The following is a 25,529-nucleotide window of genomic DNA, read 5'->3' as shown; positions in this document are numbered from 1 at the left end:
AACTTGACTTTATGCTCATTCTTGATTGATTCATGTATCTTCTTTCTCCTTTACTTCTCTTCGTAAATGACATTGTTATGACTGTAGTTATGTCTTATAAGTAGAGATTACTTGGTCATTTTCTATTAAATAGTCAGAGTACTCTGTTTTGTTATTGTTATTATATCTACCTGCCGTAACTCATCTTAAACAGCTCTGTCTGCTGTAAGCACACTCCTGGCAGACGAGGCATAGTTTGTGCGTAAGCTGGCCCAAGTTGAGTTCCAGTTGGACCGGTCTCAACTTCCTTACTCAGAAACATTCAGGCCCATTACCTAGAAGGCAGCCCAGCCCAACGCACAACACAAAAAAAGGCCCCACAGATAGTAATTAGTATTTAGATTTTGGACTATGGAGTGATTTTTCTTTTTTCTTTTTCTTTTTCTTTTTGTACGGTGCTTTACTTTCAAGAAATCAAGTACTGGGTAATTTTTTTTAATTATATATTATTAAGTGGATTATAAATATTTAAAATAGTAATTAGTATTTAGAGTGTAGACTACGAAGTGATTTATCCTTTTTTCTTTTTCTTTTTCTTTTTTTTGGTACTTTATTTTTAAGAAATCAAGTACTGGGTATTTTTTTCACTTTTTTTTTTCTTTTGTAAATTTTATATTATTTAGTGGATTATAAATATTTAAGATAGTAATTATTATTTATAGTGTGGACTGTGGAGTGTTTTATCTTTTTATTTTTTTTCTTTTTGTATGGTACTTTACTTTCAAGAAATCAAGTACTGGGTAAATATTTTTTTTTTCACTTTTTTTGTCTTGTAAATTTTGTATTATTAAATGAATTATAAATATTTAAGATAGTAATTAGTATTTAGAGTGTGGACTGTGGAGTGATTTATATTTATCTTTTTTTTTTCTTTTTCTTTTTGTATTGTACTTTATTTTTTTTAAATCAAGTACTAGGTAATTTTTTTTTTCACTTTTTTTTTCTTTTGTAAATTTTATATTATTAAGTGGATTATAAATATTTAAGTTATTTTTTAGGTCCTAAGGGTTTTCAATCACTTTTTAGGTTACGAGGTCATTTTAGTCATTTTCTTTTTGTTTTAGGTCATTTGGTCAATTTTTTTCCTAGAGGTATTTTGGTCATTTTTTAAGTTTCATGGTTATTCTGGTCATTTTTTTAGGTTTTATAGTAATTTTGGTAATTTCTTTTTGAGTTTTGTGTGATTCTGTCATTTTTTAGGTTTCGAGGGTAATGTTAATTGGTGAGAAAAAAAAAAAAGAACCATTGAATGTGACAAAAGTACCATCGAGTGTGAAAAATGTATAGTCTAATGTGATGTTGGCATTGCCTAATGTGACAATGGAACTATCAAATATAATAAAGAAATAAGGGGAGCACCAAATGTGACAAAAGTACAATCACATGTAATATTGGTACCTCACAATGTGAGGGTGGCACCGTCAAATGTGAGAAAAAAATTAAAGTACAACCAAATGTGAGAAAAGTACGGTTAAATGTGATGTTGGTACTGCCTAATGTGACAATAAAATCATCATTTGTGAGAAAAAAAAATTGAACACCAAACGTAACAAAAGTACAGTCACATGTGATTTTGGTACTGCATAATTTAAAGATGGTACCATCAAATGTTAGGAAAAAAAATACGAGTACAATCGAATGTGGCAAAAGTACTGTCATATGTGATGTTGGTACTGCTTAATGTGATAATGGAACCATCAAATGTGAGGAAAAAAAAAAGGAACTATCAAATGTGACAAAAATATGGTTACATGTAATGTTGGTATTGCCCAAATCCCAATGTGACGATGAAACTGTCAAATGTGAGAAAAAATTAAAGTACCATTGAATGTGAGAAAAGTACAGTTAAATAAGATGTTAGCACTACCCAATGTGACAATGGAATCATCAAATGTAAGAAAAAAAAGTAAGGAAACCACCGAATGTGACAAAAGTACAGTCACATGTAATGTTGGTACTGCACAATTTGAGGATGGTACTATCAAATGTAAGAAAAAAATTTGAGTACAACCGAATGTGGCAAAAGTACAATCAAATGTGATGTTAGTACTGCCAAATGTGACAATAGAACCATCAAATGTGAGAAAAAAAAAAAAAAAAAGGGAACCATCAAATGTGACAAAAGTACGTCACATGTGATGTTGGTACTACCCAATGTGACAATGAAATTGTCAAATGTGAAATTGTCAGATGTAAGGAAAAAATTAAATATGAGGATGGTATCATTAAATGTGAGAAAAAAAATAAGGGAATCGCCGAATGTGACAAAAGTACAGTCATATGTGATGTTAGTATTATACAATGTGAGGATGGTACCATCAAATGTGATGTTTTGGTAACCTGGTATAGCAGGTTGCCTACTAGTGGGTACCGCACCCCCAGAAAAAAGGGGGTACGGTAGAATTACCCATAATCACTAAATGAGATAATTAATTTCTTCACCAATAATTTATTATTGATGGCAATTGAAGAAGTTAGATCATGTTGCAATCATTTTTGTTTGGATTGTTTCTAATTTCACCTTAATATAGTACATATATGTGATAACCAAGCACTAATAACGTCCTTTAAATTGCCTCATATTTGTGGTTTGAACTCATCTCCCACATCTCTCTCTATTTACCTATTAAAAAAAGAAATATTTGAGAGAAATGAGGGACAAAAAAGAAAGCAGTTGAGAGAGATGATTGACTGAAAAGTCTATAGGGGCTTGATAAGAGAACCCAGACACCGAGAGCTTTGGATGGGTAGGTGCTCTTATTCGAATGCAAAAGAAGAAAAGTTAAGGGGATTGAGAGGAGGAAGGTGAAATGAAATGTAATGTTGGTGGGTATGGTTTGGCCGTTTGGGTATGTGGAGTAAAGACTAGAGTAATGAGAAGGAAGAAAGGGTGTGAGAACCGTTGGGAGAGTGTGTTGTGGTCTGACTTGATGGAAACAAGTCATGACCATAGGTCCCACACAATTGCAAAGATTTACAAGAATGCCACAATATCTCAGTTTTCATAGCTTAAAACCCCTAAAACTTGTTCTTCATTTTGGTAAGTCTAACTCAATTTTTTAAGTTTGGAGTTATGGGAAGTAAAAACAAAAATCGAACCAAACAATGTTTCTTAAGGTGGCGCTTGTAGATTTTGAAAATGGTTTGGCTTACCTCCGGTATTTTTTTAATTGGAATCTACTTTTATTTTAATGAGAACTTGCCACATCACTCAATAAGTATATAAGATTTAGAAATTAAAACCCACTACCACTTGCGATTGTATATTTAAAATAAAAGAAAATATCTAGTAATAAAAGTGCTGGAAATAAACCAAACTCTTTTAAGAATTGGGCGATGAAAACTGAGTTCGGAATTTGTTTCGGCTAATACAATTGAATCATCCTTGAGTGAATAAAATCCAAGTGGACCTGAATTGAAATACCAGTGCAGCCCCTAAGCTCTCGGACATGATACTCCTGGGTCCCGAGACACAGACAGAGGCAGAGAGTCGATCACCACTCACTTGTGACTAGGGGTGGCAAATGGGCGGGTTGGGTCATAAATGGGTTGGGTCATAAATGGGTTGGATGTGTAATTATCCATTTATCCATTTATGACCCATTTATATATAAATTAATTATCCATTACCCGCCCAACCCATTTAATTAGTAACCCGCCCATTTAACCCATTTAATTTCAATACTGTTGTTGATTCTTAAAAAAAAAAAAAAAAAAAAAAAATCAATATTGCCACAAACGCGTTAGCACGTGTTGAAGACTTTTCTAACTTACCATCTAAACTTTCCTTTCTCTGATGAAAAGAGTCCAAAAAAAAAAAAAAAAAATCAATATTGCCACAAACTTTCCTTTCCTTTCTCGGAATCCAAACAAAGCTGGTCTCGGTGAAGAAAAGAGTCCCAAGACTCATATGCCTGGTTCTGGAGGAAGAAAATCCAGAGAAGATTATCGGAGATGAACGATTTCTAAGACGCTCATTTTCATAGCGTCCTTAGCTCCAAGCTTTCTCAGTATCTGCATTAATATATCCGCCGGTAACTGATTGAACGCCCCTAGCGACGACAACAACAACGGCGACGACGAGAAAATTGGGTTACGATCCGATGACGTTGACTCGGACCGGTTGGAGACCGATCCCCATACTTTTCTGAGCAGCATCCCCCAGCGGTCCAGATCGTTCCTTCAAAACCCTCATTCGTCCCGGTGGTTGTACGGACGACGATAACTTGTTCGTCGGAGAAGAAACGGAAGCCATTGACGACGAAGGAATAGCGGCGAAGAGGACGGGTTTGCTAACGTGCGCCGGGAGTGTAGGGAAGTGCAGGTGTTTAGATTCGGATTTGGATTTGGATTTTTTGTTTTTGCCTTTTTAATATTTTGTTATTAGTTTGGACGAGTGATTTTCTGATTTTCAAGGTCATCGACTGTGTTCTGTAATGTATGTTTGGTTGCCGAGAATGTGATCGTGTGCTATTTTTGGTTTTGTGTTTGTTACGAGTCTGTTTGGATGATGAGAAAATGTAGGAATTTTTTTTTTTTTTTATTTGACTGAGGGCCGAATGTTTTGGGTTTAAGAAGGTTATATTCTTTATTTAAGTTTTAGATTTTAGAAAGGTTTTGTGGGTAATTTGTGGGTTTATTTAATTTTAAAATTTTAAATGGGTTTAGTGGGTATAGTGGATTTATCCATTTAGACCCATCTAATTAAATAACCAAATAGGTCCTTATCCATTTAACCCAAATATTTAAATGGGTTGGGTTAAGACTTATCCAAATAAAGTGGGTAACGGGCGGGTTCATGGATATGGATAATTTTTGCCACCCCTACTTGTGACCAAACAAAGCACAACACTGGAGGAGGGCGGTGCAGCCGATCCAAATGGAAAAGGCAAAGGCGAGAACAAGGACATAACGATCTCAATCAAATTCAGCAGCAGATCAATTCCGCTCACTCTTTCACCTGACTCCACCATCACTCACCTCAAATCCCTTCTCCAACCCCTCACCAATGTCCTCACTCGTGGCCAAAAGCTCATCTTCAAAGGTTCCCTCTCTCTCTCTCTCTGTGAATTCTCGCTTTCTCTCTCTAGAATGAAACTTGTATCTTTGTGGATAGGGAAGGTTTTGGTCGATACAATGACGTTGAGAGCATTGGAGATCACGAATGGTGCCAAGGTCATGCTCATGGCCTCTCAAGGTTTGCACCAAGGGGCACATTCATCATACATTTCCACTAATAGGTAGAAATTAAAACCCACTATTATTTGTTATTATATATTTAAAACAAAAGAAAATATCCAATGAAAAAAGTGCGGAAGAGAAGCCAAACTCTTTTGGAGAATTGGGCAATGAAACTGAGTTGGAATTAGCTTAGGCTAATACAATTGAATCATCCTTGAGTGAAAAAAATCCAAGTGTGCCTGAATTATCAGCCAACTTTAACAAGCCCAGGTCCATCATATCTTCCCCCAAACGCTGCCGGTTTAACGCCGAAAAAAAAAATTCACAATTTGGAGGGAATTCTAAATTCTTTACTTTGTTTCACACCAAACACAAACCCTCTCTGGTTTCTCCTTTTTTTTTTTTTGATAAGTCTCTCTGGTTTCTTTTTCTCACATCAGACACTGAAAAGCCAGTCCACCCACCAAAGCTCCGTCGTTTTGATTCCTGCCAGTGGCACAAACGGTAATTATCTACCCATTACTTTCTATCATCTTTATATACTAGTAATATATAGTTCTTGTTCAGCGATAGCGATTGTCTTGCGAGCTTAGTGCATGGAAGTTTTCAATTGATCCAAATTTGGCCAAAAAATAAAAAAACACTGTTACATTCAAAATACATGGTTTTGGAATATCTATTCTTATCTTGATTTTGGTAATGTTAGAAAAGTAAACAAGACCCAGTAGGGAAAAAGAAATGGAAAATTTGATGGTGGTGATTTTGTGTAGTGATAGGTCAGTTTAGTCAAGATTCCAAAACTTTATACTTGTTGGAATAGCTTATATTTATTTATAGTTATAACAACAAACAAAGTCTTAGTCCCAAAATTTTGGGGTCGACTATGAATTCTTGACAGATTAGTTAGGGTCGGCCATACGTTTGTGAAGTAATTTATAAAAAACTTATATTTTTAGCTGACTATTTGTATCTCACTATGTTCTTAATATAGTATCTGATAAAGCTTTTATTTATTTATTTATTTTTATTTTTTTATATTAGGAATTGTTCAAACTATGGATGAAAGTGGTCTTACTCAACAACCCAAAAAGCAGAAGCTAAATGAAGAACTAGACATTGTTGACAGGAACATCAAATGCTTACATAATTTACCGGAGGAGATTCTTCGATACATCCTATCCTTACTTCCAACAAGAGATGCTATTAGAACTAGCATACTTTGTAAGAGGTGGGAATACCTATGGACGTCCATTCCCAATCTTGATTTTTTTGGTGGAATGGATCATGAGAAGAGAATACTTTTCATGAAATATGTGGAAAGAGTGCTTCTTCTTCGCAACTCAACTGATATAAAAAGATTCAGTCTCTCTTGTCAAGTGCTAAATGATGCATCTCATGTTAGTGCGTGGATCTCCACTGCAGTAAGGCGTAATGTTCAAAAGTTGTATCTTAGACTTTACCACTTTGCAGAACCGTTTTCATTACCTCATAGCTTGTTTAAATGTGTGACATGGACAGAGCTAGAACTTGAAATATATGGTATCCCTAAACTTCCTCCTACAGTTTGTTTCACAAATCTCAAGAGCTTAATTATTAGATATGTTACATTTTCCAATGAGTACTTAACCCAGAAGCTTTTTTCTGGATTGCCAGTCCTGGAGGAGTTGGAATTAGAGTATTGCAACTGGGTGAATATTAAGGTTGTGAGTATTTCTGCTCCAAAACTTCTTTATATTGGCATAACCGAAGATACAGAAAATCAGAATGATGAAAAGGGTTGTCAGGTCATGATTTCTGGAGTTAGTCTCAATATATTTTATAATTTTGGTGAATTCTACAATGAATACCGTGTATATAACTCATCCTCACTTGTAAATGCAACAATTGTTGTTGGTTGGTCTCTTCAGAGACAAAGGCAAGTTGCCCAGCGCATGTATATTCTTCTTACAGGGTTCTATAGAATAAAAGAACTAATACTTGCAGACTGTGCTCTTAAGGTATGCTTTCTTCTCTCTTTATAAGGTTGTCTTTTTTGATTTTGTTTTATTTTATTTTTTATTTTTAACTGTATGCATTGCTTGCACAAATATGTATCATTTATATCAAATTGGAAAAAGGTAACCGACTAAAGGTTGAAGCTGATGTCAGAATAGCATTTTGGGCTTTCATGTTTGTTGAGTCTGAGTCTTGTGACACATGTTTGAAGAATATTCTTACATACAAGGAAATTTTGCCACGCATAATGAGTCTTGAATCCTGACCAATTAATTATATGCAGTAACTTACCCAAGCTCGAAACACTTTTTTTAACACTTAACAAAAATATTTCTTTATATAATATTCAAAACTGTTTTAACTTTTGCTTACAAGCCACTGCCTTTGTGGGTATATCTAAGCCAAAATCCCATTTAAAAATTCAATATTCCTGTCAATACTTTGGAATATTATTGAACATAAAGAGAAATTAAGAAAGGAAGAACAAAAGAGATTAACATGGTTCAGTCATTATGACCTACATGTACAACATCAAAAGTCAAATGACTATCTTTCATACTTGATTTATAGCACATTACAAGGCAATCCATATTTATAATGGAATTTGAAACTTGGTCAACTATTAATTTATTACATCTATTGAGTTGAGTTGGAATTTCAGATCAATATGATTGATTTCCCCAACCCCTTGATTTACTCCTAGCAATCAATCATTTGATTTCATCTTCACTTGGTAGAAAGTGATACTTTCCAATAACCCCTCAAGTTGTGTATTAATCTTTGATGAAATACACAACTTGCAGAAATTGAATCCAAAGTTTGGAGCTGTCTTACGAAATTATTGTACTTTTTTTGTCAAGAGTCTGGTAGCTGAATTGGCTGACATTTTTTGTGTTTCCAACAGAGATGTCTAGGGTTCAATTCTTCCTCCCTAGCTATGAAATTATATATAAAAAATAAAAAAATAAAACTTTTTTTTGGGAGTACAAGAAAATTAGTCAATAAAGGTGAATTTTGGTATGAACTAATTTGAAGTATTAATATAAAGAAAATATGAGAAAGAAAAAAAAAAAAAAAAAAGAGATTAACATTTTTTGGTCACTAAGACCTACATCCACAACACCAAAAGACTAATGGTGACTTCTTTTATTCACTGTGTTGATAATAAGTCTTAAGGGAACCCATATTTATAATGAGATTTACATAATTTGAAAATAAGTCAATTATCAATTTTGTGTATATTTTGAAGTTGAATTTCATATCAATATAATTGATTTCGCCAATTCATTGATTTACTCTTAGGCTCGTGACAATCGATTCCTTAATTTTATCTTCAATGTGTGGAAGGTGTCAATACTTTCAAATAATTTCTTTCTAAATTAAAATGATCCCATTTTCCCTTTAACTCCAAATAAGTTTTTCATTTTGTGATTAAATTATTTAATCATTTGATTTTTGGTCTAGCAAATTAGATGAATGATTAGAATTTTTAGTTTTTATTTGTCTTTCTAATGTGGCATTATCTCTTTGCACTGGTGATGGATGTGTAGAGATTTGCCGTTGTGAAAGTCTTAGAATATCTTATCAAATACTTTGTGATAAATCTCACCACACTCAAATAGAATACACAAAGGAGTTATCAATAAAAAGAAGTTTTATTGATGCTTATAACATTACACACACTTTGCTACATGCACCAGTACTCCTCACTTTTTCACTCACTGCTTTTCTCCTTACACTTATTTGCTATCTCACTACTTATTCTTGGATAGCTATATCACTTCTTCTTGAATACTGCTGACTTCTTGGATGAATTGATACAATCCGTAGCTAGCCTTATATAGAGAACAACTACCATACTAAGGAGACAAGCAAGGAAACAACATCCTAAATTCACTTGCCTAACTAGTTAAAAAAGTAGAAAAAATGGTAAAAGAAAAGTCAAGAAAGGAGCACTTCTTTGTCTTGAACTGTTCACCTATTGTCACAAATGCAAAACATTGGAAAATTTTAGGCCTAATGCTCTAGAGTTGATGATGACTCTACATGATGAACTCACTAAATCAATCCAAGAGGAAGTCTCTTGGTCTATACTTTTTGCAAATGATAGAATTTTAATGAATGAAACTAGAAATAGAGTTAATGCCAAGTTAGAAAATTGGCAAGACGCTTTAGAATCTAAAGACTTTCGATTAAGGACTAAAACATAGTACATGGAATGTAAGTTTTGTAAAAGTAGAAATTGAACTTGATGCTCAAGAAACACTAAAGAGTGACAACTTTCAATATCTTGGACTAATAATTAATAAAGATGGAGAAATTGAAGATGATGTGAATGATAGGATAAAAATAGAGTGGATGAAGTGGAGAAGCACATTAGGAGTATTGTGTGATCATAGAATACCTATTAGGGAATAAGTATTTTAAAGTGAGTGAGTTCTATGTCTCCCTTTCCTCTACTTTTGTAACTTCTTTCCCTTGGAAATTTGTGTGGCGTTCAAAGATCCCTCCTAGGGTTGCTTTCTTCTCTTGGACCACCGCTTTAGGTAAGATTTTGACTCTTGAGAACTTATGGTATAAGGGTGTTGCAGTTATTGATTGGTGCTATATGTGTATAAAGAGTGGGGAATCGGTGAATCATCTTCTTCTTCATTGTCCTATTGCCTATGAGTTATGGTCTATGGTGTGGACCCTTTTTGGTCTCCTTTGGGTTATGCCGTATAGTGTTTTTGACTTATTTTTGAGTTGGCAAGGTTTCTTTGGTGGGCATCGGAGCATTGATTTATGGAGGGCTGTTCCTCATTGTGTCCTATGGTGTATTTGGAGAAAACGAAACTCAAGATGTTTTTAAGGGAAAGAATGGTCTATTTTGGATCTTAAATCTCTCCTCTTTCATACCTTATTGTTTTTCATGTACACCCCCGGTGTACCTTGTTTTTCTCTTTTAATACAATTCCATTATTTATCAAAAAAAGAAAAGAAAAAATGAAATACCTATTAAGTTTAAGAGAAAATTTTAGAAGACTGTTGTATGACTATCTATGCTCTATGGTACCATGTTGGGCTGTTAAGAAGCAACATATTTATAAAATAAGAGTAGTTGAAATAAGAGTGGAAATGCACGGAAAAATAAGATTTCAAATGAGAAAATCCGCTTAAAAATAGGTATACCCTAGTTGATGAAAAGATAAAGGAGGGTCACTTGAGATGGTTTGATTCTTTTGAGAGGAGAGAGACTAATGCACTAGTAAGAAAAGATTAGGTGATCTAAGTTGAGGGAATGAAAAAAAGGTAAAGTATGATAAAAAATTACATTAGTAGAAGTAATAAAAAATGATATATCAATTAAGGAAGTAACAAAGAGTATGACTTTAGATAAACAGAATGGAAGAAAAGAATACATGTAGCCGATCCTAACTAATTTGTTAAGGGTCCATTGCTGACTTCTAAATTTTAGGTCTAAGGCTTTGTTGTTGCTGTTTTAAATTTGTTTGAGTCAGCTTAAGGGATAAATGGTTCCCAATATTCAAAGTCGACAGGTAAGGATACTGGGGTGTGGAAGATGAAGGAGTGGTAGCCATTAATAAGGGCGAAGCTGGTTATCAAGAAGAATTGTGACCAATTGACTCTAATGGCACTGATATCATGAACGTCTTAGTCTTAGACAACTATTGGAAAAAGGCTCTTAAAATATTAATCGTTCTCTGTTGGTACATTTGACAATATATACAAAAGAGTAAGATAAGTATTTCCTAGTCTGGTAAAGCTGTAGAACAGAAACAGTTTTTCTGACAATTTGAACTACAGTTATATACTAACTTCATGCTCATCCTTATTCTTATCTAACTTATTCATACACTCAATGAACGACTTATCCTGACCTCATCCAATCCTTACCACTTTGAGCCAAATACCTACATCAGTACATGATTGAAAATTACTTAAGTTCTTGTTTAATTCTAATTTTTTCTTCTTGTTGCTTATCTCGTGTTAATTAATCAAGCATCCATATTTGCATAATGTTATAAATGCAGTTATCTTCTTGTATTCTTGCCACAGAAAGTCTCTTAGTTATAATGCATTTCTGTTCATAGGCTTTAACATATGCAGTAGAAGTTGCAGAACTCCTACCTTCAAAAACGTGGGAGTATTTGGCATTCGATGAATCGCTGGTTAATCTTGACAGTGTAGCACTGTTGAAGATATTGCAAAAATCTTCGTGTCTTAAGACAATTGAGTTTTATGGGGTAACTTCACTAGCACTACATTGTTTATTATCATGTATGTGTTCTATGTTATTTTTCTGATTTACCGTGATGGTTAAAACATTCACTTTGTAATGATAATTTAGGAGATCAATCTATCCTCAGATTATGAAAGGAATGATAGAATACTGGATCCAGTGCTGCCATGTTTCTTGTCACAGCTCAATTGCATTAAAGTTTGTAATTATGAGGGAGACGAGAAGGAGCTATCTGCTGTAAAGATTTTGCTCAAGAATGCAGTGGTCTTGGACAAAATGGTCATAACTTGTTCACATCATTTTGCAGAGGACTTGGAGAATCTGAAGAAGGTTCACGAACAGTTATTGAAGCTACCCAGAGGGTCAAAACATTGTGAATTGGTTTTTGATTTGAACCTTTCTTGAGCTTTTATCTCCACAAAAGCCATTAATTCCTATTTCATTATACTTCGAACTTCAAAAACTAAATTCCCTTTTTTCCTGTCTTGACCTTCTACGTACCCATGTAACTTGCTATAATGTAATGATCTTTTTTGTTAATTGATAATATAGTTTTGAATTGTCCAATCTATAAGTTTACACTCAATATATGTGTAGTACAGTACCTACTAGTTATGAAGCTAAAACAGATGGAATAAATTCTAGCTACTAAAAGGAAGAAAATACGATTGTCATATGGTCTAATTGAGAAGATGGGGTAATGAGTAGGAAGTTATGAACAATTTCCTTTTGACTTTCTAGCTTTCTTTGTATTATTGGTGATAAAATATATTTGGTTTCAATTTAGGCTACTGGTTATTAGCATGAAGATATGACAAATGAACGCCCATTTGAGAGGGCACACTATAATAGTAACAATAAGTAGCCTCCATGCACATGTAGTGAGATCTATGTGATATGGGAATCCCTATAAATCGATTCTTTAAAATTCTTCTTTCTATTACTGCTTTATGTTGAATATTGACGCTAGAGTTTTAGGCTTGCTGAGAATGCAGTGACCATTTAGGCGACATTGTCTTTGTCTGTGCAGCTAGGGATCTTCCTGGTTAGGCAATTTGGCAATTTGGGTATATACACATGTAGAACCCACATATTGTGAGAGACATGGATATAAGTTTTTTTTTATAAGAAACTTGTAATTTTATTAAAACAAAGATAAATTCAATACATCATGAGCAATAGCTGACTCAATCAGCGATGGATTTTCTTCTATTCATGTTACAAAATTATCACTATTGACTATATTTTTGGCATGCTTTGCCAATATATGAGCTGGCCTATTGCCTTGACGCCTAACATGAGACACTTGAACTAATCAAAAATCTTGAAACTTAAGAGATACCCTGGCCAAGATATTTGAGATAATTATAGGTGGTGTACATAACCCCAAAAGAGCATCAGATACAATTTTGGAGTCACATTCAAAGATCACTTCCCTTATACCCACATCCCAAGCAAACGAAACCCCAACCTCCATAGCTTTTGCTTCAATCTCCCAGGGTCCCAGCGGCTGGTGAATTTGTTTTCTTGCTATTACCTCTCCTTCATAGTCTGTGATCACAACACCCACCCCAGCTTGGCAAGATTGACTAAAAACCGCCCCATCCACATTCACCTTGTAGCTAGGTGCAATTGGAACTGCCCAGATTTCCTGCACGTCTTCCTTCGGTTGGGAAATAGAGTGGTTTGCTATTTGAAATTTATCTAGCAACACCTAAGCTCTTTGCACTACCAAATTCGCAAATTGTTGTGGGCTCCCATGTCGAGCTGCATTTCAATTATGTCACATACTCCATGCAATCATAAATAGCATCTCTAAAAAGTCATTCCCCACATGTTGGATAACTATATAGAATAATTAATTCCCCCCAATATCCCTAAATTTTTTTTTTCCTTCCCAATAAGTTATTATTGATGATAATTGAAGAAGCTAGATCATGTTGCATTCATTTTTTGTTTGAACTGTTTCTAATTTTGCCTTAACAAAATGCATATATGTGATAGCCCAACAATAATAACATCCTTTAAAGTACTTCATATCTGTGGTTTGAACTCTTCTTTTACTATTTACTTATTAAAAAAACAAAAAAACAAAAAAAAAAACATATATCATTCAGCCAAAAAATAAAAAGACAATAACTGAATCATCCTTAGGTTGAGTGAATAAAATCCAAGCGGGCTTACTATCAAAAATAAAAGAAAAAGAAAATTCCAAGTGGGCCTGAATTGTCAGCCGACTATGACTAGCCCAGGTCCATCACATCTTCTCCCCCAAACGCTGTCGTTTTAAAAACCCATTTCACCGTCAATTTGGAGGGAATTCTTTACCTTGTTTCCCACCAAACCAAAAACCCTCTCTGCTGTCTTTTCTCACATCAAACACCGAAACGCCAGTCCACCGACGTCGTTTTGGTTCCTGCCAGTGCCACAAACGGTAATTATCTACCCATTTCTTTACCATCTTTATATACTAGTATTATAGTTCTTGTTCGGTGATTATCTTGTGTTCTTAGTGCATTGAAGTTTTCAATTGATCCAAATTTGGCCTAAAGATTTAAAAAAAAAAAAAAAAAACATGGTTTTGGAATTTCTGTTCTTTTCTTGATTTTGGTAATAATGTTAGAAATGTAAACAAGACCCAGTAAGGAAAAGAAAATTTAAATTATTTAATGGTGGTGATTTTGTATAATGATAGGTCAGTCTAGTCAAGATTCCAAAAAGCTATACTTGTTGGAATAGCTCATGTTTATAGCTATAAAAACAAAATCCAAAATTTTGGGGTTGGCTATGGATTCTCGACAGATTAGTTAGGGTTTGCCATATGTTTATGAAGTAGCTTATAAAAAACTTATGTTTTTAGCTATTTTGCATCTCACTATGTTCTTAATATAGCAGCTGTTTCTGGGTCTTGTATCTGATAAAGCATTTTGTATATTAAAGGAATTGTTCAAACTATGGATGGAAGTGGTCTTACTCAACAACCCAAAAAACCGAAGCTAAATGAAGAACTAGACGTTGTTGACAGGAACATCAAATGCTTACATAATTTACCGGAGGAGATTCTTCGGTACATCCTATCCTTACTTCCAACAAAAGATGCTATTAGAACTAGCGTACTTTGCAAGAGGTGGGAATACCTCTGGACCTCCATTCCCAATCTTGATTTTAAAGGGTCGGAGCTGGCTAAGAGAAAGCATTTCATGAATTTTGTGGAAAGAGTGCTTCTTCTTCGCGACTCTTCTGATATAAAAACATTCACTCTCTATTGTGATGTGCTACGTGATGCATCTCATGTAAGTGCGTGGATCTCTGCTGCAGTAAGGCGTAATGTTCAACAGCTGGATATTAGCCTTTGCAATTTCAGAGAACCATTTTCATTGCCTCATAGCTTGTTTACTTGTATGACACTGACAGAGTTAGAACTTGAAATGCCTTGTATCCTCAAACTTCCTCCTACAATTTGCTTCACAAATCTCAAGACCTTAAATTTTAGGTTTGTTACATTTTCCAGTGAGTACTTAACCCAGAAGCTTTTTTCTGGACTGCCAGTCCTTGAGGAGTTGGACTTAGAGTATTGCAACTGGGTGAATATTAAGGTTGTGATTATTTCTGCTCCAAAACTTCTTTATATTGGCATAACCGAAGATACAGAAAATCAGAATGATGAAAAGGGTTGTCAGGTCATGATTTCTGGAGTTAGTCTCAATGTATTTTATTATTTGGGTGAATTCTACAATGAATACCGTGTATACAACTCATCCTCACTTGTAGATGCATCAATTTTTGTTGATTGGTCTCTTCAGAGACAAAGGCAAGTTGCCCACCGCATGTATGTTCTTCTTACAGGGTTCTATAGAGTAAAAGAACTAATACTTACAGACTGTGCTCTTGAGGTATGCTTTCTTCTCTCTTTATAAGGTTGTCTTGTTTTTGTTTTTTATTTTTAACTGTATGAATTGCTTGCACAAATATGTATCATTTATATCAAATTGGAAAAAGGTAACCGACTAAAGGTTGAAGCTAATGTCAGAATAGCATTTTGGGCTTTCATGTTTGTTGAGTTCTGAGTCTTGTGACACATGTTTGAAGAATATTCTTACATACGAGGAAATTTTACCACGCATAATGAGTCTTGAATCCTGACCAATTAATTATATGCAGTAACTTACCTAAGCTTGAAACACTTTTTTTAACACTTAACAAAAATATTTCTTCATATAATATTCAAAACTGTTTTAACTTTTGCTTACAAGCCACTGCCTTTGTGGGTATATCTAAGCCAAACTCCCATTTAAAAATTCAATATTCCTGTCAAAACTTTGGAATATTATTGAACATAAAGAGAAATTAAGAAAGGAAGAACAAAAGAGATTAACATGGTTCAGTCATTATGACCTACATGTACAACATCAAAAGTCAAAGGACTATCTTTCATTCACTTGATTTATAAGACATTACATGGCAATCCATATTTCTAATGGAATTTGAAACTAGGTCAACTATTAATTTATTACATCTATTGGGTTGAGTTGGAATTTCAAATCAATATAATTGATTTCCCCAACCCCTTGATTTACTTCTAGCAATCAATCATTTGATTTCATCTTCACTTGGTAGAAAGTGATACTTTCCAATAACCCCTCAAGTTGTGGATTAATCTTTGATGAAATACACAACTTGCAGAAATTGAACCCAAAGCTTGGAGTTGTCTTATGAAATTATTGTACTTTTTTTTGTCAAGAGTCTGGTAACTCAACTAGCTGACACTTTCTCGTATTTCCAACAGAGACGTTTAGGGGTCAATCCTTCCTCCCCCAACTATGGAATTATATATAAAAAAATAAAACTTTTTTTTGGGAGTACAAGAAAATTAGTCAATAAAGGAAAATTTTGGTATGAACTAATTTGAAGTATTAATATAAAGAAAATATGAGAAAGAAATAACATAAGAGATTAACATTTTTTGGTCACTAAGACCTACGTCCACAACACCAAAAGCCTGATGGTGACTTCTTTTATTCACTGTGTTGATAATAAGCCTTAAGGGAACCCATATTTATAATGAGATTTGCATAATTTGAAAATAAGTCAATTATCAATTTCGTGTATATTTTGAAGTTGAATTTCTTATCAATATAATTGATTTCTCCAATTCATTGATTTACTCCTAGGCTTGTGACAATCGATTCCTTAATTTTATCTTCAATGTGTGGAAGGTGTCAATACTTTCAAATAATTTCTTTCTAAATTAAAATGATCCCATATTCCCTTTAATTCCAAATAAGTTTTTCATTTTATGGAGAAGTATCAGAATGGGTTGGGTGGATTTTAGCAAAAATGTTCAGTTTGAGGTAGGGGTGGGGGATAGAGTGAAGTTTTGGACAGATCAGTGGTGTGGGGATTCACCACTCCAATTGACCTTTCTGGTTGTGTTTGGGATTGCTTCCAATAAAGAAGCCTTTCTGGCCTCTTCTCTTGAAAGATTGGGGATAGAGGAACGGAGAAGCTGGGATGTTCGTTTCATTCAGAGACCAATTGATTGGAGATGGGTGTTGTGGATGAATTTCTTCGTACTTTGAGTTCTAATTTACCTCCAATTGAGAATGGAGACCGTATGAGATGGAAGTTGATGAAGAATGGGGATTTTGATATCTGCTCGTTTTACAATAAGTTATGAGGTCTCTTAACCATTGTTTTTCCTTGGAAAGGTATTTGGAGGGTTAAGGCTCCTCGGCGTGTTTCTTTCTTTGTTTGGATCGCAGTTTGGGATAAGATTCTTACAGGCAATAATCTACAAGGTAGAGGCTTTGATTTTGTTGACTGGTGCATTATGTGTCGGTGTAATGGGGAGACAGTGGATCATCTGCTACTTCATTGTGGAAAGGCTTATTGGTTGTGGAGTTTTGTTTTTAGATCTTTTGGGATTTCATGGGTTTGTCAAGATCGGTTGCAGATACTTTTTTTGGTTGGTGGAATTGGTTTGGAAAGAACTCGTCTAGCATTTGGAATTTAGTTCCATTGTGCATAATGTAGTGTATTTGGAGTGAGCGAAATTGGCGGGCGTTTGAGGACAAGGAAAGCTCTGACGACCAGCTGCTTGCTTCTTTCATTGGCTCCCTTTTTGACTGGTTTAGGGTTTGGGGGCTCACCTCTAGTAATTCTCTCCCTATATTCCTTAGTTCTCTCCTTTGTAATTAGTATTTTCTTTGAACTTTTATTATTCTCTTTCTGTAATCTTTGATCTGCCTTATGCCTTTTAGCATGAGGTAGCTTTTTGAATATACATCTTTATTACTTATCAAAAAAAAAAAAAATTATTTAATCATTTGATTTTTGGTCTAGCAAATTAGATGAATGATTATAATTTTTAGTTTTTATTTGCCTTTCTAATGTGGCGTTATCTCTTTGCACTGGTGATGTATGTGTAGAGATTTGCCATGGTGAAAGTCTTAGCAAAATAAATTTAACATTAAAAAAGAAAATATCTTATCAAATACTTTGTGATAAATCTCACCACACTCAAATAGAATACACAAAGGAGTTATCAATAAAAAGAAGTTTTATTTATGCTTATAACATTGCACTCACTTTGCTACATGCATTAGTACTCCTAATTTTTTACTCACTGCTTTTCTCCTTACACTTATTTACTATCTCACTACTTATTCTTGGATAGCTATATCACTTCTTGAATACTACTCACTTCTTGGATGAATTGATACAATCCGTAGCTAGCCTTATATAGAGAACAACTACCACACTAAGGAGACAAGCAAGGAAACAACATCCTGAATTCACTTGCCTAACTAGTTAAAAAAGTAGAAAAAATGGTAAAAGAAAAGTCAAGAAAGGAGCACTTCTTTGTCTTGAACTGTTCACCTATTGTCACACATGCAAAACATTGGAAAATTTTAGGCCTAATACTCTAGAGTAGATGATGACTCTACATGATGAACTCACTAAATCAATCCAAGAGGAAGTCCCTTGGTCTATGCTTTTTGTAGATGATATAATTTTAATGAATGAAATTAGAAATAGAGTTAACGCCAAGTTAGAAATTTGGCGAGACGCTTTAGAATCTAAAGACTTCCAATCAAGGACTAAAACATAGTACATGGAATGTAAATTTAATAAAAGTAGAAACTGAACTTGATGGTCAAGAAACACTAAAGAGCGACAACTTTCAATATCTTGGACTAATAATTAATAAAGATGGAAAAATTGAAGATGATGTGAATCATAGGATAAAAACAAAGTGGATGAAGTGGAGAAGCACAATAGGAGTATTGTGTGATCATAGAATACCTATTTGGGAATAAGTATTTTAAAGTGAGTGAATTCTATGTCTACCTTTCCTCTATTCCTATAACTTCTTTCCCTTGGAAATTTGTGTGGCGTTCAAAGATCCCTCCTAGGGTTGCTTTCTTCTCTTGGACTGCCGCTTTAGGTAAGATTTTGACTCTTGAGAACTTATGGTATAAGGGTGTTGCAATTATTGATTGGTGCTATGTGTAAAAAGAGTAAGGAATCAGTGAATCATCTTCTTCTTCATTGTCCTATTGCCTATGAGTTATGGTCTATGGTGTGGACCCTTTTTGGTCTCCTTTGGGTTATGCCGCATAGTGTTTTTGACTTATTTTTGAGTTGGCAAGGTTCCTTTGGTGGGCATCGGAGCATTGATTCATGAAGGGCTATTCCTCATTGTGTCCTATGGTGTATTTGGCTAAAACGGAACTCAAGATGTTTTTAAGGCAAGGAACGGTCTATTTTGGAGTGGAGTTCGTCTTTTAATCTTTTTCCTTTTTCTAATTTTTTAGAAATGCTTGATCTTTGTAGTTTAAGTGTTTGATGTACTGTTTTTCATGTACACCCCCAGTGTACCTGGTTTTTCTCTTTTAATACAATTCCGTTATTTATCAAAAAAAAAAGAAAAGAAAAGAAAAAAGAATACCTATTAAGTTAAAGAGAAAATTTTAGAAGACTGTTGATCATCTGTGCTCTATGGTACCAAATGTTGGGCTGTTAAGAAGCAACATATTTATAAAATAAGAGTGTGGCTGAAATAAGAGTGGAAATGCACGAAAAAATAAGATTTAAGATGAGAAAATCCACTTAAAGATAGGTATACCCTAGTTGATGGAAGATAGGAGGGTCACTTGAGATGGTTTGATTATTTTGAGGGAACGATAAAAGGTAAAGTATGACCAAAAATTACATTAGTAGAAGTAATAAAAAATGATATGTCAATTAAGGAAGTAACAAAGAGTACGACTTTAGATAAATAGAATGGAAGAAAAGAATACATATGGCCAATCCTAACTAATTTGTTAAGGATCCATAGCTGACTCCTAAATTTTAGGTCTAAGGCTTTGTTGTTACTGTTTAAATTTGTTTGAGTCAGCTTAAGGGATAAATATTTCCTAATATTCAAAGTTGACATGTAAGGATACTGTGGTGTGGAAGATGAAGGAGTAGTAGCCGTTAATAAGGTTGAAGCTCATTTTCAAGAAGAATTGTGACCAATTGACTCTAATGGCTCTGATATCATGAATGTCTTAGTCTTAGACAACTATTGGAAAAAGGCTGTTAAAATATTAACCGTTCTCTGTTGATACATTTGACAATATATACAAAAGAGTAAGATAAGTATTTCCTAGTCTGGTAAAGCCGTAGAACAGAAACAGTTTTTCTGACAATTTGAACTATAGTTATATAGTAACTTCATGCTCATCCTTATTCTTATCTAACTTATTCATACGTTCAATGAACGACTTATCCTGACCTCATCCAATCCTTACCACTTTGTGCCAAATACCTACATCAGTACATGATTGGAAATTACCTAAGTTCTTGTTTAATTCTAATTTTTTCTTCTTGTTGCTTATCTCGTATTCATTAATCAAGCATCCATATTTGCATGCTGTTATAAATGCAGTTATCTTCTTGTATTCTTGCCACACAAAGTCTTTTAATTATAATGCATTGCTGTTCATAGGCTTTAACATATGCAGAAGTTGTAGAACTCCTACCTCATCTGCCTATCTTCAAAAACTTGGAGTATTTGGGATTCGATGAATCGCTGGTTAATCTTGACAATGTAGCACTGTTGAAGATATTGCAAAACTCTCCGCGTCTTAAGAAAATGGAATTTTATGGGGTAATTTCACTAGCACTACATTGTTTATTATCATGTATGTGTTCTGTATTATTATTCTGATTTACCGTGATGGTTAAAACATTCACTTTGTAATGATAATTTAGGTGATCAATCTATCCTCAGATGATGAAAGGAATGATAGAATACTGGATCCAGTGCCTCCATGTTTCTTGTCACAGCTCAATTGCATTAAAGTTTATGATTATACGGGAGACAAGGAGGAGCTATCTGCTGTAAAGATTTTACTCAAGAATGCAGTGTTCTTGGACAAAATGGTCATAACTTGTTCACATCATTTTGCAAAGGACTTAGAGAATCTGAAGAAGGTTCACGAACAGTTATTGAAGCTACCCAGAGGGTCAAAACATTGTGAATTGGTTTTTGATTAGAACCTTTCTTGAGCTTTTACCTCCAGAAAAGCCATTAATTCCTATTTTGTTATACTTCAAACTTCAAAAACTAAATTCCCTTTTTTCCTGTCTTGACCTTCTACGTACCTATGTAACTTGATATTATGTAATGATCTTTTTTGTTAATTGATAATATAGTTTTGAATTGTCCAAGCTAAAAGCTTACACTCAATATATGTGTAGTACAGTACCTACTAGTTATGAAGCTAAAACAGATGGAATAAATTCTAGCTACTAAAAGGAAGAAAATGACTATCATATGGTCTAATTGAGAAGATGGGGTAATGAGTAGGAAGTTATGAACAATTTCCTTTCGACTTTCTAGCTTTCTTTTTATTATTGGTGATAAAATATATTTGGTTCAATTTAGGCTACTGGTTATTAGCATGAAGATATGACAAATGAACTCCCATTTGAGAGGGCACACTATTATAGTAACAATAAGTAGCCTCCATGCACATGTAGTGAGATCTATGTGATATGGGAATACCTATAAATCAGTTCTTTAAAATTCTTCTTTCTATTACTGCTTTATGTTGAATATTGACGCTAGAGTTTTAGGCTTGCTGAGAATGCAGTGACCGTTTAGGCAACATTGTCTTTGTCTGTGCAGCTAGGGATCTTCCTGGTTAGGCAGTTTGGCAATTTGGGTATATACACATGTAGAACCCACATATTGTGAGAGACATATGCATATAAGTTTTTTTTGGTAAGAAACTTGTAATTTAATTAAAACGAAGATAAATTCAATACATCATGAGTAATAGCTGACTCAATCAGCGATGAATTTTCTTCTATCCATGTTACAAAATTATCACTATTGACTATATCTTTGGCATGCTTTGCCAATATATGAGCTGACCTATTGCCTTGACACCTAACATGAGACACTTGAGCTAATTGAAAATCCTAAAACTTAAGAGATACCTTGGCGAAGATATTTGAGATAATCATAGGTGGTGTACATAACCCCAAAAGAGCATTAGATACAATCTCGGAGTCACATTCAAAGATCACTTCCCTTATACCCACATCCCAAGCAAACGAATCTCCAACCTCCATAGCTTTTGCTTCAATCTCCAAGGGTCCCAACGGCTGGTGAATTTGTTTGCTTAAAGTTGCTATTACCTCTCCTTCATAGTCTCAGATCACAACACCCACCCAGCTTGGCAAGATTGACTAAAAACCGCCCCATCCACATTCACCTCGTAGCTAGGTGCAATAAGAGCTGCCCAGATTTCCTGCACATCTTCCTTCGACTAAGAAATAGAGTGGTTTGCTGTTTGAAATTTATCCAGCAACACCCGAGCTCTTTGCACTACCAAATTCGCAAATTGTTGTGGGCTCCCATGTCGAGTTGCATTTCGATTATGCCACATACTCCATGCAATCATAAATAGCATCTCTAAAAAGTCATTCCCCACATTCTGGATAACTATATAGGATAATTAATTCCCCCTAGTATCCCTAAAAAAAATATTTTTTTTCCTCCCCAATAAGTTATTATTGATGATAATTTAAAAAGCTAGATCATGTTGTATTTATTTTTTGTTTGGACTGTTTCAAATTTTGCCATAATATAATGCATATATGTGATAGCCCAACAATAATAACATCCTTTAAAGCACCTCATATTTGTGGTTTGAACCCTTCTTCCACTTCTCTCACTATTTACTTATTAAAAAAATAATAATTAACATATATTATTCAGGCAAAAAAAGAAGGAGACAACAACTGAATCATCCTGTAATTGAGTGAATAAAATCCATGTGGGCCTGAATTGTCAGCCAATTTTGACAAGCCCCAGGTCACTCACATCTTCTCCCCCAAACGCTGTCGTTTTAAAAACCCATTTCACCGTCAATTTGGAGGGAATTCTTTACCTTGTTTCCCAACAACCCAAAAACCCTCTGCTTTCTTTTCTCACATCAAACACTGAATCGCCACTCCACCAGTGGCACAAACGGTAATCATCTACCCATTTCTTTACCATCTTTATATACTGGTATCATAGTTCTTGTTCAATGATGTTAAAAGTAATGCTAAATGTCAAGGGGAGTTGCAGGGTAGTGTGCATCAGGGAGCAGCTCAGTGTGCATCACAGGAGCAGGGAAGCCTGCAATTGAATGCATTACATGGTGCATCTCAGTATCAGAAGCAAAACAGAGATACAAGCCTAAGTGATGAAGACTTAGAAGAGTTGTTGGAGTCCATTCCTTATCACGATCAGATCATACACTCTATACAAGGAATGATGCCAAGTGGATGTACACGTGTCATAGCTAGGTAGTGCTTAGCTGTAGTGATTAGCTGTAATGCATAGCTGTAATAATTCTCACCATAAAATCCGGAGAGGTAGTTACTCTGTTTTTTTGTACATAACTGTGTATATAAGGATAGGTAGAGTGATATGGTAATTGATTTTCATTCATTTTTGTATTCATTTTTCATTCAATGAGAGAGAGTCTTTTTTACATGGTATCAGAGCTCAAATATTTTCTCTAGAATCTTCTCTCTTTCAATTGCTTCTCTCAGCTTCGAGGTCCTTCAATGGCGTCCTCAGAAACTGATGTTCCCTCAAATTCACACAACACACAATCCACGCATGCAAATGCAAATTCCAATGGGAATTCTAATGCTCCTAATCCGTACTTTCTCAGTTCCAATGAAAATCCAGGAAACATACTTGTCACTCAGCCACTGCTTGGAATGCGCAACTATCAGTCTTGGTCCAGAGCAATGGTTCTTGCTCTCACTGCCAAGAAGAAAATTGGTTTTATCAATGGAAAGATTCAGAAGCCAGATGTTGATTCACCTCTGTATGAGGATTGGGAAAGCTGCAATACCATGGTTCTTTCATGGTTGATCAATTCTATGCACGTTGATGTATCTAGCAACATCATGTATTGCGAAACAGCAAGAGAGATGTGGCTTGAGTTGCAGCATGTGTTTTCACAAGGTAATGGTCCTAAGGTGTATGATTTACAGAGGGAAATTTCTCACATGTCTCAGAATCACATGTCAGTCACTGAGTATTACACAAAGTTCAAACGATTGTGGGATCAATTGTTGAATTTTGAGCCTCTTCCTGAATGTTCTTGTGGAGCAATGAAGATCTTGAATGCTTCGCATGACAAGGCCTATGTCATGAGGTTCTTGATGGGCTTGAATGAGAATTATGAGACTCTAAGAAGTCAAATTCTCATGTTAGAACCATTCCCTTCAATGAGCAGAGTTTACTCCTTGGTGCTTCAAGAAGAATCTCACAAGCATATTGGTCATGGAGCTGCTGGATCCTCTCAGTCAGATACTATGGCTATGTACACCAATTCCAAAGGAAACTCCAATTCTAATTGGAATAAAGGAAATGGTAAGAAGGAGAGGCCTTTTTGCACACATTGCAATATGCAAGGGCATACAATTGATAAATGCTATAAGTTGCATGGGTACCCTCCTGGTTACAAGCCTAAAGGGAAGTCTGGTGCCAATCAAGCATCATGTAATTCTGTCAATGGTGCAGACAAAGCCATGGTTGTCACAAATCAATGCCCTATTTCCAAGACACAATGTGAGCAACTTCTAGCCTTTCTCAACTCTGGAAGCACTAATTCAGGAGCTGGTTTTGGGGATGCTTCTCATGCAGCAAGTGTAAGTTCTTCTTGCATGTATACTGGTGTGGAAGGGCTGACTGGTATGGCATCTGATGTGGTGGGTACTTCTGCTTCACCCAATCTCAATACCAACGTTGCCTTTATGTCAGGTATACACTCTAATGTACCTTTTCTTCCTAGTCTAAAGCATTCAGTTTTTTCAGCCAATATTGTAGATAGGAATGCCTTTAACAGTTCAGATTGGGTGATTGACACAGGAGCAACAGACCACATGGTGCATTCTTTATCATGTTTTACTACTGTTATAGCTACTGTAAACACCTTTGTTAATTTGCCTAATGGTGAAACAGCCTTAGTCACACATGTGGGAACTGTTAAAATTTCAGAAAACCTCATTCTTACCAATGTCTTATGTGTTCCATCATTCAGTTTTAATCTTCTTTCTGTTAGTCAATTGTCTAAAACCACTCTATGTTGTCTAATTTTCTTTGGCAACATGTGTTTCATCCAGGACCTTGCTCATTGGAGCACCATTGGTCTGGGTAGGGAGGTCAAAGGCCTTTATCTACTGCAAGCAAGTGTATCAACCTCATCAACTTGTTTTTCTTCAGCTGGTTTTGTTAATTCTGTTGTTAATACTGTTGTTCAGCCAGATATTTGGCATTCTAGATTAGGGCATTTGTCAAATGCCAAGTTGGCTTTGATAAGGAACACTAATGTACATATTGACAATGCTAATAAAGTGTTCAATTGTGACATTTGTCCATTGGCCAAGCAGAAACGGCTGCCCTTTACTATAAGTACTCATGTTTCAAATGAATGTTTTGATTTGATTCATTGTGATTTGTGGGGTCCTTTTTCTGTTCCTACTGTTGCTGGCTGCAAGTTTTTTT

At 34.9% G+C, this 25,529-nt stretch overlaps 2 protein-coding genes across 4 annotated transcripts; both read left to right on the top strand.

Annotated features, from left to right (window-relative positions):
- Positions 1 to 4,871: 4,871 nt before the first annotated feature.
- LOC126727148 (F-box/FBD/LRR-repeat protein At5g56420-like) lies at positions 4,872 to 12,025 on the top strand. Of its 3 annotated transcripts, none has more exons than XM_050432679.1 (6): positions 4,872 to 5,083; positions 5,161 to 5,279; positions 5,661 to 5,724; positions 6,262 to 7,217; positions 11,310 to 11,462; positions 11,567 to 12,025. In XM_050432679.1, exons 4-6 carry the CDS (start codon positions 6,276 to 6,278, stop codon positions 11,861 to 11,863), a joined length of 1,392 nt encoding a protein of 463 aa, XP_050288636.1. In that variant the 5' UTR covers positions 4,872 to 5,083; positions 5,161 to 5,279; positions 5,661 to 5,724; positions 6,262 to 6,275; the 3' UTR covers positions 11,864 to 12,025. The 3 variants fall into 3 exon arrangements, with proteins under 3 accessions (XP_050288636.1, XP_050288635.1, XP_050288634.1); XM_050432678.1 differs by having other exon boundaries at positions 5,156 to 5,279; XM_050432677.1 differs by having other exon boundaries at positions 4,872 to 5,279.
- A 1,699-nt stretch (positions 12,026 to 13,724) lies between these two features.
- Positions 13,725 to 21,331, top strand: LOC126727150 (F-box/FBD/LRR-repeat protein At5g56420-like). The gene is made up of 4 exons (XM_050432683.1): positions 13,725 to 13,892; positions 14,399 to 15,351; positions 20,454 to 20,615; positions 20,720 to 21,331. Exons 2-4 carry the CDS (start codon positions 14,413 to 14,415, stop codon positions 21,002 to 21,004), a joined length of 1,386 nt encoding a protein of 461 aa, XP_050288640.1. The 5' UTR covers positions 13,725 to 13,892; positions 14,399 to 14,412; the 3' UTR covers positions 21,005 to 21,331.
- The last annotated feature ends 4,198 nt before the right edge of the window (positions 21,332 to 25,529 follow it).

Source organism: Quercus robur, chromosome 5 (assembly GCF_932294415.1).
Source record: "Quercus robur chromosome 5, dhQueRobu3.1, whole genome shotgun sequence".
Lineage (NCBI taxonomy): Eukaryota > Viridiplantae > Streptophyta > Magnoliopsida > Fagales > Fagaceae > Quercus > Quercus robur.
The sequence above is the reverse complement of the archived record's forward strand: the minus strand, read 5'-3'. Positions and strand labels throughout refer to the sequence as shown.

Coding starts and splice junctions, on each gene's coding strand:
- LOC126727148 (XM_050432679.1), top strand. CDS start 6,276: ATGGATGAAAGTGGTCTTACTCAACAACCCAAAAAGCAGAAGCTAAAT. Junction 7,218..11,309: donor TTGCAGACTGTGCTCTTAAG/GTATGCTTTCTT, acceptor TTCTGTTCATAG/GCTTTAACATATGCAGTAGA. Junction 11,463..11,566: donor AGACAATTGAGTTTTATGGG/GTAACTTCACTA, acceptor ATGATAATTTAG/GAGATCAATCTATCCTCAGA.
- LOC126727150 (XM_050432683.1), top strand. CDS start 14,413: ATGGATGGAAGTGGTCTTACTCAACAACCCAAAAAACCGAAGCTAAAT. Junction 15,352..20,453: donor TTACAGACTGTGCTCTTGAG/GTATGCTTTCTT, acceptor TGCTGTTCATAG/GCTTTAACATATGCAGAAGT. Junction 20,616..20,719: donor AGAAAATGGAATTTTATGGG/GTAATTTCACTA, acceptor ATGATAATTTAG/GTGATCAATCTATCCTCAGA.